The sequence below is a fragment of the Candoia aspera genome, chromosome 4 (assembly GCF_035149785.1).
Source record: "Candoia aspera isolate rCanAsp1 chromosome 4, rCanAsp1.hap2, whole genome shotgun sequence".
NCBI lineage: Eukaryota > Metazoa > Chordata > Lepidosauria > Squamata > Boidae > Candoia > Candoia aspera.
Window position 1 is genome coordinate 48542701 of NC_086156.1, and position 17203 is coordinate 48559903.

Consider the following 17203-nt stretch of genomic DNA (forward strand, 5'->3'; position numbering starts at 1 on the left):
CTTATACTAAGACTGCATGCATCATATTAGATTTGGGAATAAATAAATCAAAATGAAGAAAAAATGATTGGTGGGAAGCAAAACTTATTCTGAGAGGGGAGATTAAACACTGTCAAAACTAAAAGATTACAGCATACTTTAGCTAGCCAAAGCTTCTGATGGGATAACATAATGCTTCCTTTCTTTCCATTAATGAATCAACAATGATTTACATCAGCTAAGATCTTGTTCAGACATGTACATCATTTAAATTACCAGCTCTGTAAAACAAGGACCCAAATAAGCAGTTCTAATTTTAATTCATTTGCACAACTATAATATTTTTAAAATCTTAAGCATTCTCAAAATTTTGATATGGAATGTTCTTGCTTTGTTTAAAAAAATACTGTCAACTTAAATATTAAAAAGTATCATGCAAAAAGAATGCTCACACAACTAATCACAAACAGAAATGTAGTTTATATAAGTAAACTAACTGATACCATGAGAATTCCTACCTAACTTCTTCCCCAGATGTTTCCCCTTAAAGGGTTTATACTGAACATTACTAAGTTTTCTTCCCATCAGAGGCAATAATGAAAAGCTCATGTCACCAAAGTCTAGATGATTCTACACAGCATCTCTAAAATCTATAAAAATAGAATAGAGGATACTTGAATATTTGCTTTTCCAAATCTTTTAAGGAACCATATTAATCATATTTTAAAATGGACAGTAGAAAATGCTATATACACGATGAATGTTTAAAAATGGTTTACTTAGTATTAAAAAGCACAATTTAAAATTGAAAAAAGGTGACAGTTAAAACACCTCACAACTAGACTGCATGTCCAATTGATAGTACTTATCAAAGAGCAATCAACAGAGATACATGGCAAACCACTTATGAATTGTTTTAGCCACCACATCACCAAAAAAAACATGAATTATTATATTTCAGCAGCTAAAAATGTTCTTAAAAGATGGACACCATATATTCATATGCTGTCAACCATAGTCCACAAATCCATAAAGTAACAGGAAAATTAAGTCCTTACTTTACTGATGTATTAACCATAAGGAGTTCTATAGAAATGAATCAGTACAGCCAGTTCTAATGGCCAGATGAGAAGTCTTGCCTTATGAGAAGGTGAACCCCATCATCATCATATTTCTGTTCCACCTAATATACAAAGTGCTTGTAGATGTGCATTTGAGACCCACCAAGGAGTGCTGCTCCGATGAATTTAGATTGCACTCTTTCCAGAAGTGTGAAACACAAGGTTGGGGAGCCAACTAGAGTCCCATAGAGAAGCTGAGCTAATGACTTGTCCTGAAAGAGTTTTGAGTGCAGCTGGAATGTAAAATCCTCCCTTACAACAGAAAAATGTTAAGATGGTGTTGGCAGATCTTTGTCCAGAGGCTGCAGCATATTCACAGTGGGCTTTCCTCAAGCAGATGGCAAGGATGACTACACCTAAATACTTGAAACTGGTCACTTGCTGTATTCTATGGCCGCAAATACTCCATGAACGGAGTTTCAGCCTATTGGCAAAAGCCATTACCTTGGTTAATATTTGCATAACTGAATATTCTGGGCAGTCCCTGGGACTCTGTTAATTATAGCAACTTCACGTAACAAAGGGCAAATATTTCAATGATTCTATATTAGGCAGACTACATAAAGGCTTTCCTTGCTTTATGTTATGGTTACATCCCCTGAAAACATAAAGGGTATTCTCATAAAGCAAGACACAGAAGCAGTGGAAAAAAGGGTTGTGGGGTACTGTGTCAAATTTCGAACCAAATGCATTGACAAATGTGCTCATAAATTTTTAGAGACTTATTCTTAAATAACAATAATAATATATTAAACTTGTATGCTGCCTGACTCTCAATGACTCTGTGTTGCTGGGAACATATAGTTGAAAAAGTAGTAAAAAATGAGCAGGTTAAAATATTGTGGGATTACTGAATGCAAACTGATAAAGTCTCGGCACATAACATACCAGATTTAACTGTGGTTGAAAAGAAAAAAAGTGTGGATAATTGATCTGGCAATACCAGGGAATAGTAGAATAGAAGACAAAGAATTGGAGAAGATCATGAAGTATCAAGATCTGAAAATCAAAGTTGAAAGATTATGGAATAAATTGAAACATTATGGCATAAACTGGCAGTGGTGGTCCCAGTGGTTATCAGCATGCTGGGTGCCATACCAAAAAGGCTTGGATGGCACTTAGAAAATCTGTGCATTTGTAAATCCATTATTTCCATCTTGAAAGATGATGACTTAAAAATTGAAAAAGGAATACAAATAACAAATCAGATTAGCAATTTGGATTATTTCCTTATACTGGATTTACAGGAGGGATTTGTTGGAGTTGCTACGTTGGAAATACAAAGAAGGATTGACAAAGATGAAGACAAGAATTTTGAGAGAAGAAACGAAGAGAATATGAGAATACAGATGCTAGAATTTTTTTTGAGGATTTTAAACACTGTTTGCAGAAAAAAGAAAGAATATAGAATTGGTTTATTCGATCAAGGTTAAAACAATGGGTTGTTAATTTGGGGGATGTTTAGTGGTTTCTTGACTAGGACTGGATGATGATGGTTATTTCTGGTAATGTTTAATTGTTTTCTGAGTGGGACGGATTTTGATTATTTGAAGAGAAGAAATGGGGGATTTGTTTAAAGGGAAAGGAAGGATTTAGATTGGGTCTAATATATATAATATATTATATTTATGTTGGTATTTCTGATAACTCTGATACAATAAAACTCTGATAAAATAAAAAAAAAATACTGTATTTTATTATAACTGTTTTATGTGATTTTAATGTTTATATTTTGTGCTGGATTTTATTGTAAACCACCCAGAGTCCCTCTTTTGGGGGAGATGGGTGGTGGCTAAATTTGAGCAATCAATCAATCAACAAACAAACAAACAAACAAACTCTTACTGGACGTTTGCTGTTTAATAGGGAGAAATGAAGTTTTAGAGATGGTTTTATAGAAATTGGGGTGAAACATGAAATGAAGAGATGTTTGGTTAAGAAATAGTGATAACTGTTAATGTTGATTATACTTGCTTTTTCTATTTTTCTCTTTTTCTTTTTTTTCCCTTTCTTTTGCTGCACTTTTTAAAAAAATGTATTTCTCTATTTTGTAGTTGTATAAGTTTTACTTGTATAATATAATCTTTAATAAAAATTATTGGGAAAAAAAAAAGAAAATCTGTGCATTGACAAAATGTCCATCTGTCAATTACAAAAGGCCACACTGCTTGGATCCGCATATATACTACACCGATACATTACGACATCCTAGGTTCTTGGAAGAACTTGATGCAAATGAAGGCCAACACCAGCTAAGGAACTGGCAGCTGTGATTTCATATTGTTGTGTATAATAATATATTAAACTTGTATGTTGCCTGACTCCCAATGACTCTGGGTGTTATGTTATTCAAACATGATTTTTCTTTTACCTTATCTCATGTTCCATGTACAGTGAAATCATTTAATCCATCTTTTCTACAACTGGATTTCTTATGCACGTGGTTATCATGGTAGACAAAGAGATATAATGCATCGTGGTACTATGAATTTTATTAGCATTCTTCATTATGTTGCACTCGGTAAATTAGTCCAGCTTAAAAGCTCATCCTAAGGTTGAGGATCCTTTACCAGCTCTGGTGCAACATAGTATGTCTAACTTTGGTTGTTGTGTTAGAGAGGTCCTTTTCCTTTTTGATAGGGGACTGGAGAAGATTGTGATGGCCATTTTGATCCCATAGTAACAATAACAGCTATTGCAGGGATAGAAGTAAGTGGAAGACAGGATGCAACAACTAGAATAACTGTAGAACATGACAGTAAATGTGTAAGTTAAGGCAGAAAGGACATGGGTTTTGGCAGGAAAATGTTCAAGGAGTTTTGGTAGGAAGAAGTCTTGGCGTATTTCCAGACCTTTGGTGCAAATTGACTATGCTGGGACAAATTGAATAATAGTTTTTTTTTTCACATAAAGCAAATTCTTACACAAAAAGGTCAATCACATAATAGTGAATAAATCGAGGGAAACCTATATATCATTAGCCACAGAAACAGTGATTGTTAATGTAAATATTTCTAAACACGCATAGAAACAGTTAATATGACTACTAAACATGCTGGCCGCTGTTTACTATGGGTATGATCACAGTTCCATTGAATGAAATACAATAGTTTATGAATACCAACTGTGCTACCCAAGTTATTCATTCAAGCCTGAGTCTTTCCAAATGCAAAACTATGCTCTACATAAGAACTAATGATTTTTCTGTGTTCTAGTCTTATATGGAGTTGTTACAGAAGATATTAATTGAACCAAATTCTAAAATTAACTGAAGTGAAATTGAGATCTTGGGAATAGTTCCTGTAAAATCTAACACAAATCCCAACTCTGAATAACTTCAATTAATCAGAATACTCACGAGATGTTTTTGATGCAAGTAAAGTAACTCTGGAGCCAGCTAATAACTGAAATCCCAAAACATTAACTTGATCTTCATCAGTCTGATCACCAAAATCTGCAAGAAAAAAAAGAAATACAGTTTGCATCATTTGCTCAAACTTTCTTCTCTATTGCAGGCATTTTCTTATTAAAAATGCTTATTATTTGAATCTCTACCTGGAAAAAGAGTAATAACGCTGACTGTAGGTTTGTTGGTATCAATAGTTAACTTCTGGCTTGCTGTTTTTGAAGGCTGAGCAGGAAAGCAAACTAACCGTAAAGGTAATCGGAATTTGCATTGGACAACTCTTGGTGCACCTGAAATAAATTGTATATACATTAAATAGAAAAGCCCTGTTCCTAGGGACAAGCAACAAGTATATATAGGCAACAATGCATATGTAAACCCCAACCTTAGTGTCTCATCTGGTTTTTTTTAATGTTTAATTTAAAAGAGAATGAAAAAATTAGCATGCTGCAAAACCAAGTACCAGTTTGCAGCATTAATTTATTTTCAATAATGCTTCTAGCTCCTACACAGGATATGTAGCTGTTTTTAGAAAATAAAAGTATGAAATGGATTCAGTCCCCAGTGTGGACTTTTGCCACAGAAAGAAAGACCAAGGTAAAACTGAGATGGTCAAGACTATGTGAATGGGCTAGAAGGGGATGGGGTGGAGGAAGTGACCTCATCAGTTTTCCTTCTGGTAAATGGACATTTTATGAATAACCACATTTGTTGTAACAGCCACTCTGTGAGTAAACTGCCTACTTTTGCAGTATAAATTAGGATGGAGCAGAAAGGTGACATTTTAAATTACTTTAACCCTTGCCTTAAGATTTTAAAAAGATCACACCAGTTACAGAACATGATTGCACATAAAAGCAGCTGATCTGCTGGCAGACATGTTAAAAAGAAACACTGAAGGATACTGTAAATTGTGACTCCAAGGGATAAGATTTGCTTCCAGAGCAGCCTAAATGAACAGTCCAAAGTAAGGTACAGGCTGATAGAAGCAATCATTTCATTTAATCATCTCGTTTTCTGCATGTCAGTATGATATGCATACAGAGTTTGACAGCTTTACTAAAAGCAAAAGACTGAAATTGGTAAAAGCATAAGTCAGTATCACATAAAACATATATTTCAATAGCACGAAGAAGCTAATAGTTGCTTCTACAAACACAGTAAGACAAATAATGTTACATATAGAAGAATTACCTTCAAATAAACTGTTACAATTATTTTATCATTTATTTACATGTCAAATAATTTACCTCTTGGTGTATTATATGATGCTAGAATACTACCTTCCAAATCTGCTGGTAGGTAGTTCCCTTTTAGAAAAGCAGAAAGTACAACTGTTTTAGATACAGATGACTCTGAAAACACAAATATAGAAATGGAAAGGTAAGTTGGAAAAAGAGATTAAGAAATGTGTCTATGAAATTATAACAAAGAAATATCAGCTGAGTCATAGTTCAGCACTCATTCTTTATCCTATACTGAAAAACACATGTAATGTACTTTATCTATAAACAATTTATACTTAAAATACTTAAATTATTGAAATTTATCAAGTATTTCATTCAAAATGATAATCAGTCCAGAAGATCATCTATTCAAAAGCAAAATCTCCCAGTATTAATCTTTGGGAACTTATGTTATGTTATGTAACTTTGTAAACTAGTATTTTTGGCTTTATAAGCAGTAGAATCAGTTTGCTTTTTATGAGACACCAAAACAGAAATTAAAAAACCCCAACTTTAAGGAATACAGAACTATGAAACACATTCTTTTTGCCAAATAGCTTACAATTTTGTTGAAAATTTCTGCAGAGATTTTTTTTCTGGGTGTATAGGCAAAATGGCTTATGTTACAAAAGAATATGATCTTTGTAAAAGAAACTTCTGTGTAATGTTTTGTTATGTTGGTAATATGTCCTACAGTTTAATAAATCTATATGAAATCTCTGTAGAAAATAGAGTGTTCTATTAAAGAATTACAAGTGTTTGCTAGCAATGTTCATAGTCTCCATCTGCTGATTTTTAGGTGTATTGACTACCCAGGATCCAAATAATTATTTTAGGTATCAAGATAATGCTATAAATTAGGGGTCTGCAGAAATCCAGATTCAAAGGGCAAATGGCAGAGCATGCATAGGATGCACAAAGGACCTGTCAGGAACTCCTTAACTTCTGTGGCTTTTCCTGAGCTTTCATGGCTGTCCTCTGCAGCTGACACTCAATCCCAAGAGGAAATGTAATCAGTTTAAGATACTCATGAGAGATTCCCATGCATGCTCCAAATCACATTTTGCTCTAAAAATTCAGATCTCTCCACAACCCAATTACAATGCCACAGCAGTTAAAAGCAGCAGCATCTGAAAAGGGAAATGCACATGAAGAATATTCCCAGGCCCATATATGGAGAACATTGCATAATTCTTTGGCGACCAGTCTTAGTCATCATTATTTAGCAACATGCATCACTATCAACATGCATGCTTTTAACTTAATTGGATGTTCTCATGTTATAGATGTACTGTATTATAACATAAAAGCCAGTATTGGCATAATCACTTTAAACTGGATCCCATTTATTATTAGTAATGTTTAATTCTGTGTGTATGTGTGTGTGTGCCTTCAGGTTTTTGATTCCTGGTGACTGCCTGGACAAGTCCCTGCAGTTTTCTTGGCAAGTTTTTCAGAAGTGGTTTGCCACTGCCTGCTTCCTAGGGCTGAAAGAGAGTGACTGGCTCAAAGTCACCCATCTGGCTTTGTGCCTAAGGCAAAACTAGAACTCACCTTCTCCCAATTTCTAGCCTGATGCCTTAACCATTACAACCAAACTGGCTCTCAATGTTTCATTACTAACGCTTTATAGCATGCTTGATGTATGTTATATTTTAGCATACCAAATAAAATATAACAATCAGATCCTGCATTAGGACTTCTTTTGAATGGTGTCTGAAGTCAACTATTTGGCCCAGGGAGAACAGTGAATGAGAGAGAAAGTGTGCTATACAATCTGATTATTCACCTGTCTGCTCACCTGCTCTATTACCTGTGAAAAGCAGCTTCCTTATGGGAGTAGGCCTCTACTGTATAGACTGTGCGCTCCTACTAGACTGTTTGCCTACAATTTTATCAGCTTCATGGCCCTGGGGTCAAAACTACTACTGCTGTGGAGCAGGAAAATCACCACCCTCAGAGTTACTATAGAACAGGTAACTGCACTTTTTTGGAAGTGCCTTAGACAGCTTTGGTACTAAGAGCATCCCACAGTTATTTTTATATGATCACATTGGTACCAGAAGAGGCTGAGGAAGAATAAATCTTGACTGCTTGTTGGTTAGCTCATGTTTTCTCTTAAGCATGTGCATGTGTGCACGCAAACTACTCGTCAACCAAATAAAAAGTCAAGCACATATAAAAGTAAGTTACCCCCTAATCATCACCATCATCATGTTCCGGCACCATAAAACTCCAGGCTCGCAACAAAGGAGTCCTGCACAAGCTCACTGCCCTGGCTTGACTGCAACAGTAAGGGTCGCTTGGTGCCGCCTTGGCGCAGAGTGGGAGGTGCCTTTTGCCTGGGACAGCAGGAGACAGTCCTGTCCCAGCCTTATGGTTGCAGCTGATCTGCTTTGGATCGGACCCAGCTAGAGACATGCTGGGCATGATCCCAGAGCCTCCTGAACTTAAAGGAGTGTCTCTCTCCAAAAAAGGTTTAATTGATCTCCCTCATTCCTCCAAAACAGGTTTAACTAATATCTGTTGAGTTTCAAGCCACACAAGGTCCATGATCATTGTTAACTTTATAAAAAATTCAATTTTAAATAGTAAATAATACAACATAAATAATAAAGTTTAAATAAGTTCAGAATACATCCAGAGAAGAAAGAATGGGGAAAAATGAAAAAGAGGAGGTTATCTAAATGCTTCTTGTACAATGCTTTTCCTTCTTTTTTGTTTTAATTATTTCATTACAATATCAAATTTAAAAAATACAATAATGGTTAAAATATCAGGCTATAAACCAGGAGACTGTGAGTTCTAGTACTGCCTTAGGCAGAAAGCCAGCTGGTGATCTGGACCAGTCACTCCCTCTCAGTCCTAGAAAGAAGGAACTGGCAAGCCACTTCTAAATATGCTGCCAAGAACACTGCAGAGGGCAGTTGCCAGGAGTCAAAAATGATTTGAACGCACAACTTTGAAGTGTGCATGTAACATACTATTATACTTCTTAGTTTCTATACTTTAATATGTGAACATTTTAACACGTCACTATTACATGTCTTTGCAATTTACTTGTATAGTTGTATTGTGGCACACATGTGTACTTGGTTTGGGAAAAATAGCACAAAACAAATTTACTCCACATGACATGTCAGAAATTAGAGGGAACATCTGCTATAGCCTTGTGTTAAAAGATGGACTGGGTAAATAAGCGGAACAAAAAACAGCCTGAGATAAAAACTGAAGTAGTAACCAGCAGGAGCAGTACAGTGGAAGGCTAGAGTTTGGCCACTGCAGGGAAAGGAGGGCAAACTGATGGCTAGCTTCCTTTCATTTCAGGTTCTGGTTTAGTTATGGAAGACAAGAAGAGAGAAAGGGTGGCCCCTCCAACATAAAAGTCCTGCTCTTCAATGTCAGCTCAGTTGCTTTTAAAATATCTATTATCCAGGATTTATTCCGGGATGAAAATACTGACCTGGTGGGCATCACAGAGTCCTGGTTGACAGAAGAATGGGAAATTCACCTCTCCCAGCTCCATATGACAAGTTATTACAAATCTGTCCAGCTGCTACGATACACAGGAGATGCCTCACTGCAAGAGGTCCATCTCTAGCAGAGTGTTTTTCAACCTTGGCAACTTTAAGGTACCTGGACTTCATGCTGGCTGGGGAATTCTGGGAGTTGAAGTCCAGACACCTTAAAGTTGCCAAGGTTGAAAAACACTGTTGTAGCATGTGGAAAAGATAATTTTCTTGCATTGCTCCAAAGCAATGCAACGCACTCACTGAGAAGCTGCACTTGGTCCCACTCTCTTGGTGTTTAGAAAAATCTATGAAGATGCATCTCTTTCATCAAGCTTTTAATTGTTAATTAATTTTAGAATTAATGTTAATTTCTGTTGCTAACTATTTATAGTCTAGTTTTATTTTTAAATTTTATTTTATTATATTGTTATACATATTATATTACATATTTTATATGTAATATGTTAGATTGTATGTAATACATTATATTATATCAATACAGTGGTATTTATGCAGTGTTGACTAGAGATTAACACTCTAATGTTTAGAACTTAAACCATTAAAGATAGAAAAAAGAAAAGATATTATATCAGTATTAGCCATGATTTTAAATGTTAATGTTAGTAAGTATAAGATTATTTAGCTTTTATATCCAAAGCCAAATATCACATTAAGCAGCAGCTGCAAATTACATTAAAGTATTCATTGTACAATAAACGTTTCTGTCTTAAAATGAACTTAATACTAATGTTCCCATTGTATTGCTACGTATTATTCTTCATGCATGTTGAGAAAAACAGAATACAGACAAAGCAAAATAGGCAACAACAACTAAAAAGAAATCAAATAAAAGGAAAAAAGGCTATTTGATTTCTAACTTCTCCCCTTTTGTGCTTCTGCTAATTTACAATGTTTATAAATATTTAGGGGTCCCTGGAAGCCAAAATGTAAATGTTTATATTTGCCATGCTGTGTGATATATTGTATGTATGGGAACCATTCTTGCTTAAATTTGGTTAAACTTCTATTGTGAATATATACTGTTAATTTTGCCATTGCTACATATTTTCCACATTTAAGTTCCCAATCAGATATTGTCAGAATTGTATCCTTTTTTTTAAATATGATTTTTACTGAAACTTTTAAAAAAGAAGAAAAAAACTAATACAAACTAATATAAAATAAGGAAAAGGAAGCAAGCAAAGAGAAAGCAAAAAGTGCAAGAAAAAAGTTGAAGAAAAATAGAAATGAAAGAAAAAAGCTACAAAGAAGTGTGAACTGTATCTTTCTTCCAGTGTTGGGCAAAATTTATTCTCACTGCTGTGAACATGTGTCTCAGTAAATTAGGATATTTCTAGCTGATGTTTTCTGGGATTGTACCTAGTAAGAAAAATTGTAGTTTCATTTCAGTTTTAATTTCTAACATTTTCTGCATTGTGCTATGTATATCTTTCCAATAGTTTTGAGCTTTTTTACACGTTCACCACATGTGGTAAAATGTTCCTTTTGTTTCATGGCATTTCCAACATTTATTACTGTATGATTTATCTATCTTGGAGATTACTGATGGAGTTGTATGCCATCTGTAAAACACTTTGTACCAGTTTTCTTTTAAGTTCTCACTGGGGAGAAAAGATTAGTATTGGTCATATCAATCAAATTCAGTTGAAGGATAGCAGAATGGAGAGAGAATTCAAGAGTTTCTATCTTCTGTAAGATATTTTATCTTTGTTTGAGCTTTAAAAAATATAGTGAATAAATACACAAAAAATAGAAAAGTATTTTGACATTCATAAATCCTATTTAAAGATTTAAAGTTGATTAATTCACCCAACAACAATAGATCAAAATAGACTATTTACCTAATTCTAAGATGAAGGAGTTTTGGGTCACCGCTAAAGGAAGTGGAACACATACTGTTAATTTTGTAAGTGTTGGTAATCTGCTGTCAACTTTAATCTGTTGGATCAAAAAATTAGAAAAGCATTTACAGACAATAAGAATATATTATTTAGAATAAATTGTAATTATAGTAAAACTAATAAATTAGAACTTCAAAAATATTATTTCATACTTTCAACAAATCAGTAGTTTGAACTTCCACAGAGATTAACATATAGGCAATGTTCAGCTCAATACACACACACACACACACACACACACACACAGTCAGCATAGGCTTACATTCCATTCAATGTGTTATTTAGTTAAATCCAGAATTTTGAATTCAGAATTCTCCTGTTCCTAATGTATATTAAGGATTATGATACTTAGAGTTCCAGATCATAATCTGAGAAAGCATAAAATAGTATACTGGGAACCAAACAATTACTCAGAATCACTTAAGGAATTTGTGCAAACAGAGTTAGATGTTTGACATTTTAAAATTCAGCTACTGACAATAACACCATCCACTACAAACATAACATTTGGAAACAACTCACTCTTAAATCAGCGGGGCTACCCCTGGAGCTTCAATTTTCTAAATACTACAAAATTTATATTAACAATACTCAGTTAAAATAATGTATTTGAAAGCCAATTTAACTGCTCCTGAAGATGCAGCCATGAGTACAGACTTTTCAAATGTTGTCATAAGCCTATACCAAATGATTGGATTATAAGATTTTAATTTTCTCCTAACCCTAGAAATAATTTGATTAATTGAAAAAAGAGAGCATTAATAACTTTACTGCAGCAAAAAATTTACCCACTGCCCCCTACTGCTAGTTAGCTTCTTCTTGATCAGGTAAAATTCAAAGCAGGGTCAGTTCCAGAGGTTAGGACACTGTTGGACAAGATAATCTCAGCAAGCCTACTTCTTGATAACTGTCACCATTATACATTTCCTTTCTCACTACTTTGGGGCCAAATCCACACCACTGGCTGGCAAGTACAAGGTCACAGAAAGTGATCGCTACTAATTCTCCAGGGAAAAAGAGGTAATAGAAAGTGAAGGCCCATAATCCCTTTTATCATTGCTAGAGCTTATTGCCTTTATCATTGCTAACATATTTACAGTGCAACAACAAGGGGAAAGAAAAGCATAGTAAGGAACTTCTTATGGGTGTAGGCCACTGCAGGTGCCTCACCATGACTCAAGAAAAGACAGCATCTTTTTAAATGGTTTGAGTAATGCTGACTTAAGATCATTAATAATAATTCTGTGATAAAATTAAATTTACAAAATATCTGAACGATTCCATCAATTGCTCTTACATCACTTCTAAACAACAGTGTTTACATCTAATGTTTATTTTCCAGAGTATATTGGAAGAAATTTCAATCAGCCAAATATTTCTTTAAATTTTTAGGATCATTCCCCTATACCAATATGCTAACACTATATTTGTCCTACATAATTTATTCAATGGTTTGGATAACTTTATCAAAAGTGCTAATACCTTTATCATCACAGAAGGAATCACATCTGCTTTGATTTCACTGTCAACGGCTTGCTGTAAGCAAATCATAATAAACTCATTACTATTCAGGAATTCTTATGATACAGGAAATATTATTCTGTTAGATGACTAAATCTGAAATTATGAAACAATAGAAGATTAAGTTAAATAAAACTATTCAAAACTTAAAAAGGAAAAACAAATAGCAGTTAATTTCTAAAACATACAAGCAGCATATATCTGTTTAATGTGCTACTAGCAAGTCTGTTTTATAGCCAAGCCAAAAAATGTAATTGATGTTCAAATGTCTGTTAAATATGATATTTATAATTAATATACAGAAAAATAAAGTAATTAAAATGTATAATTTTAGAATATATTTCAAATTCAGTTGTCATTTTTAGCACAAGAATTAGGATGAAAGAGACAACAGAGCCAGTGATTCAGTTCAGACACCATGTCAGCCCTTAATTAAGGAAGTATATCTATGCTTTGGAAAGACATCTGAATTGACAAATTATAATTCCACTCATTATTTACCGTGAGAAATTTTTGTTTTGGTGATCAAGGATTCAAAATATAAAGCAAAGTGCTGACTGAATAGAACACAAAAGTAGACTAGCATTTCTAAACCTAATTTGTCCTTTGCAAATTCTACAATGTGGTCAGCATAAACCATAGCTTTGCATAATATCTGAATATTGTCTGAATTAAGACAATCTACAGGCAGCAGAAGGAAAAACTGATGGATTAACAGGTGATTTATAGCTTTTGATGAAAACTTGGATTGGGCTTCTAAAGCAGGGAGCAGCTGCAGGGGAATAAAACTATATTGTGTGGATCATAAATATAGTTTAGTATTGGAAGCCACTTTCTTCTGGTTATAGCTCAGATTGTAGTTGAAAACCCTGCCAGCTCTATCAATATAGTATAGGCATAAGCAAACTAGGTCCTAATCATTCTCCTACAGTAGAGCATTTATGTATTCTGTATTAGAAAAACTTAAAATTTTAGTTCCATGTACCTACCATGGTACTTAAATGTTTGTCAGTGTAAACAAGGAATAACCACTGAAATAAACAGATGTAACAGAATTCACAAAAAGATGCCAAGCCTGCCTGTTCAATGTTTCTGTTCAATCAGCCTATCTTTTTTGCTCAGAAGTTTCATTTTTTTTTTACCTATAAGCTTTTTTTTTAATCTGCTGAATCGTGTCTGATTCTCAGAGACTGCCTGGACAAGTCCCTGCAGGTTTTTTGGCAAGGTTTTTCAGAAGTGGTTTGCCATTGCCTCCTTCCTAGGGCTGAGAGAAAGTGACTGGCACAAGGTCACCCAGCTAGCTTCATGCCTAAGGTGGGACGAGAACTCATGGTCTCCTGGTTTCTAGCCAGTTTGGTCTAGTGGTTAAGGCATCAGGCTAGAAACCTGGAGACCTATAAGCTTACTTGCCATTACAAAAATCCCATGATTTCAACAATGAAGTGGATGCTTTAGGAGCATAAGTCACTAAATAGCTATCACAAGTATAAGAGGCAGTCACAAAATATAGTGAGGGAAAGAGGGAAGAAAATGAAGGAGAATGTGGGATTGTTGAGGAAGAGATCAGGAAAACAAGAATGACAGCAGAAAAAATCCTCCACCCCCAAAACTACTATTTCCCCACAATTACATGAACAGATGAAAACCCCTCCACTGCCCTCTGCAGGTGAAGTTGGGACAGTTCCCCCCAAGCCAGCCTGTTGCTCCAAGAAAGCATAATTCCACCTACAACCAGCTGGTTTTTCACAATATTTTTTCCCCAAACTTAAGTGGATGGAGAAAACAGATTCATTTAGTAGTAAAGGCATCGCAAACACCACAGCACTGCCCACTTTGAGACTGCAGCTACACCAAATGTATTTAGATCTTAAACATTTAAAGAGAAACTGTTCTAATTTACGAAATTCTGTAACTATATACAGATCCAAAGGGCAGCACAACTAACTCTATACACAAATAAGTACCCTTCTGACATTGATATTTATTTATACAAAGACACTTAAATATATACACACATATTTATATCTACATAATTAACATGTCTTTGAATCCTGTAAATGTCATATATAAATTTCAGCATTCAAATTTACATACAGAAACTGAGTCGAGGTCAGGCAAGACTGTCACAGCAAGTGCAAAATCTTCATTTTTTTCAGACTTAGGCAAGATATCTGAAAGAATTAGGGAATTAGCAAATTTAGCCAATTACTTCATTAAAAATAGTCCAAAGCCAGCTATACATTTATAAGATGTGGAATTTCAATTTAAGGTTAAGCCCCATATTTTCAGGACACATATACAATAGCCTAGCTGCTCAAAAGAGAGAGATGAATGTAGCCTGGCTGAGAGGAGCAAACCTATTTCCATCTTTTCAGATTCACCCCTCTTAATCCGAAAGTAGGCATACTTGAAGGGTATGACTAAGACCCCAAAACACATCAGTTTAGACTACCTTCAACATTTAAAATATTAAGAAAAAAATAAAATATACCTTTAATTTTCCTGGCTTCTTTAATTATTTTCTGGAGTTTATTCATTTCTGCATCATATTCTTCATAATTAATATTCCTAGATTCAACTTTAGGAGCTTGAAATAAAGAAGGATCAGTACCAAGGTAAGAACATTGCAGATGGCCACTGTCACTCAGTGTAACTATCACACCTTTCAAATTTCTGCACAAAGGAAAAAATTAGAATATCATATTGTAACAAATACAAACTCTATTAACAGAGCTATTATTATTTTATATATTTTATATATAATATGTATTATATTATAATAACTGAGTTATTATCAGTTAATAAATACTTATCTTCTTAAAACAGTATACACAGAGAAAGAAGGGACAGAACTATTTTTATTGGTTTACTTCCAGTAATTAACTTATGGAATCTATTACATAATAAACTGTATGCTTAAAAGAAAAAATCCTATACTAAACTACCTTAAAAAAGGAAAAAAACATGAAAAAACCAAAACAAATATATACATATAAAGAATACGTGGAAAGCTATTCAAGTATCAAAATTATTTTTTTAATTTCATCATTATGATTTAATTTTTAAATAATAAATTAAACCTAAACTATAGGGAATCATATTGTTTAGTCATTCAGTATATTAACAAATATTCCTGGTATATTAATAAATATTCCTTTCTCAAAGTAGGGATAACTACAATATATAAAATTTAAGAATGTTTAAACTCTAAGAAGAGCATCTGGATGCCCTTATCTTTTGTTTGCAACTACTGCTTAATCAATTCTGAACATTTTTCAAGGGAGGAAAAAAGCCCAGCTAAAATAATATTTAATGGCTATTATACTTTTCTCCTAGAAAATTCTCTTCACTTGCAAAAAGGAGGGCAAACACATTTCACTTCAATTACTAATTATGATTTAAAATAATATCCACATCTTTTATTTCCTATTTCCATTACCTCAATCCAAAAACATTCTTTAAGTATATAAAACCTACTGAAATACTGAATTAAAAAGATTTTGGTACCAAGTATTACCAAGAATAAAACATTTATAAAGCTTGGAATGTTCTTGCTTCTGCCAAGCGCTATCCTGCTTCAAGATCAGCTGAACTTAGTTACCAATTCACTCAATTAACATCTTTGCTTAATCTACTGAAAATAATGAAGGGATAAACTGTACATCACATAAAATATTTAGATGGATCTTCTGGCTTTTTTTTTTTTTAGTTGCTGCTAATTTCTCTGCATAAGCCATAAAGCTGTAGTGGGAAGGTATTTGTTCCCTCAATAATTTTTTTTTTAAATCCCCTTGAAGTCCTATTTGCTTTGTGTGAATAAAATAAATATAGTTGTATTCTCTATTCAGTTCTGAGACAGACAGTAATTGAAAAGGACAACAGAAAGAGCACCACTATAAAAAATTGGCAGCCCACCATGACTGCGTAGAAGGAAAAAAAAGAAATCAAGAGATGGATCTACCTACACATTGCCCCTTAGCTAGATGTTCTAAGATTATGCTTTTCAATCAAGGAATATACTTTTTCTAAAGGTACTACTATCCATGTACTTTAAAAAAAACTAAATATATGAAAGCAAATGTAGACTATATCCAATAAATTAAAAATTATATAACAATGACTGTCCCATGATCATAAAACTAATCCATTAAAAAACTGTATTGTGTTAGCGTGTACACACATGTGCTCAGCTGGATAACTAGTAAAAATAATCTTCTCCAAAGCAGTACAGCAATATTTGGTTAATAGCTAACTTGGACTAAGGCTGGGGAGATACAGGTTCAACTCTACCCTTAGCTATAGAAGCTCACTAGGTGACTTTGGGCTAGTTATTCTCTCTCAGTCCAACCTAATTCCAGAACTGTTGCTGTAAGAAAAAAATAAGAAAAAGGAGTGCTATGTATACTACATTGAGCTCCTTGAAGAAAAGTGGGATATAACAAATAAATAAATAAATACATTATAGTTATCAGTGTTATCCACTAAATATCACAACACTAAAACATACTGTATACTG

General features: G+C 33.9%; 1 protein-coding gene across 1 annotated transcript in view; it reads right to left on the reverse strand.

Annotated features, from left to right (window-relative positions):
• Positions 1-17203, reverse strand: part of BBS9 (Bardet-Biedl syndrome 9) — a 210010-nt gene that overhangs the window by 163425 nt on the left and 29382 nt on the right. The window contains exons 10-16 of the mRNA XM_063304050.1: positions 15179-15360; positions 14782-14858; positions 12649-12702; positions 11107-11203; positions 5757-5861; positions 4656-4796; positions 4459-4554 (exon numbers count right to left, since the gene is read on the reverse strand). Of these exons, the coding sequence (XP_063160120.1) occupies positions 4459-4554; positions 4656-4796; positions 5757-5861; positions 11107-11203; positions 12649-12702; positions 14782-14858; positions 15179-15360 (752 nt within the window). The remainder of the gene's footprint in view (positions 1-4458; positions 4555-4655; positions 4797-5756; positions 5862-11106; positions 11204-12648; positions 12703-14781; positions 14859-15178; positions 15361-17203) is intronic.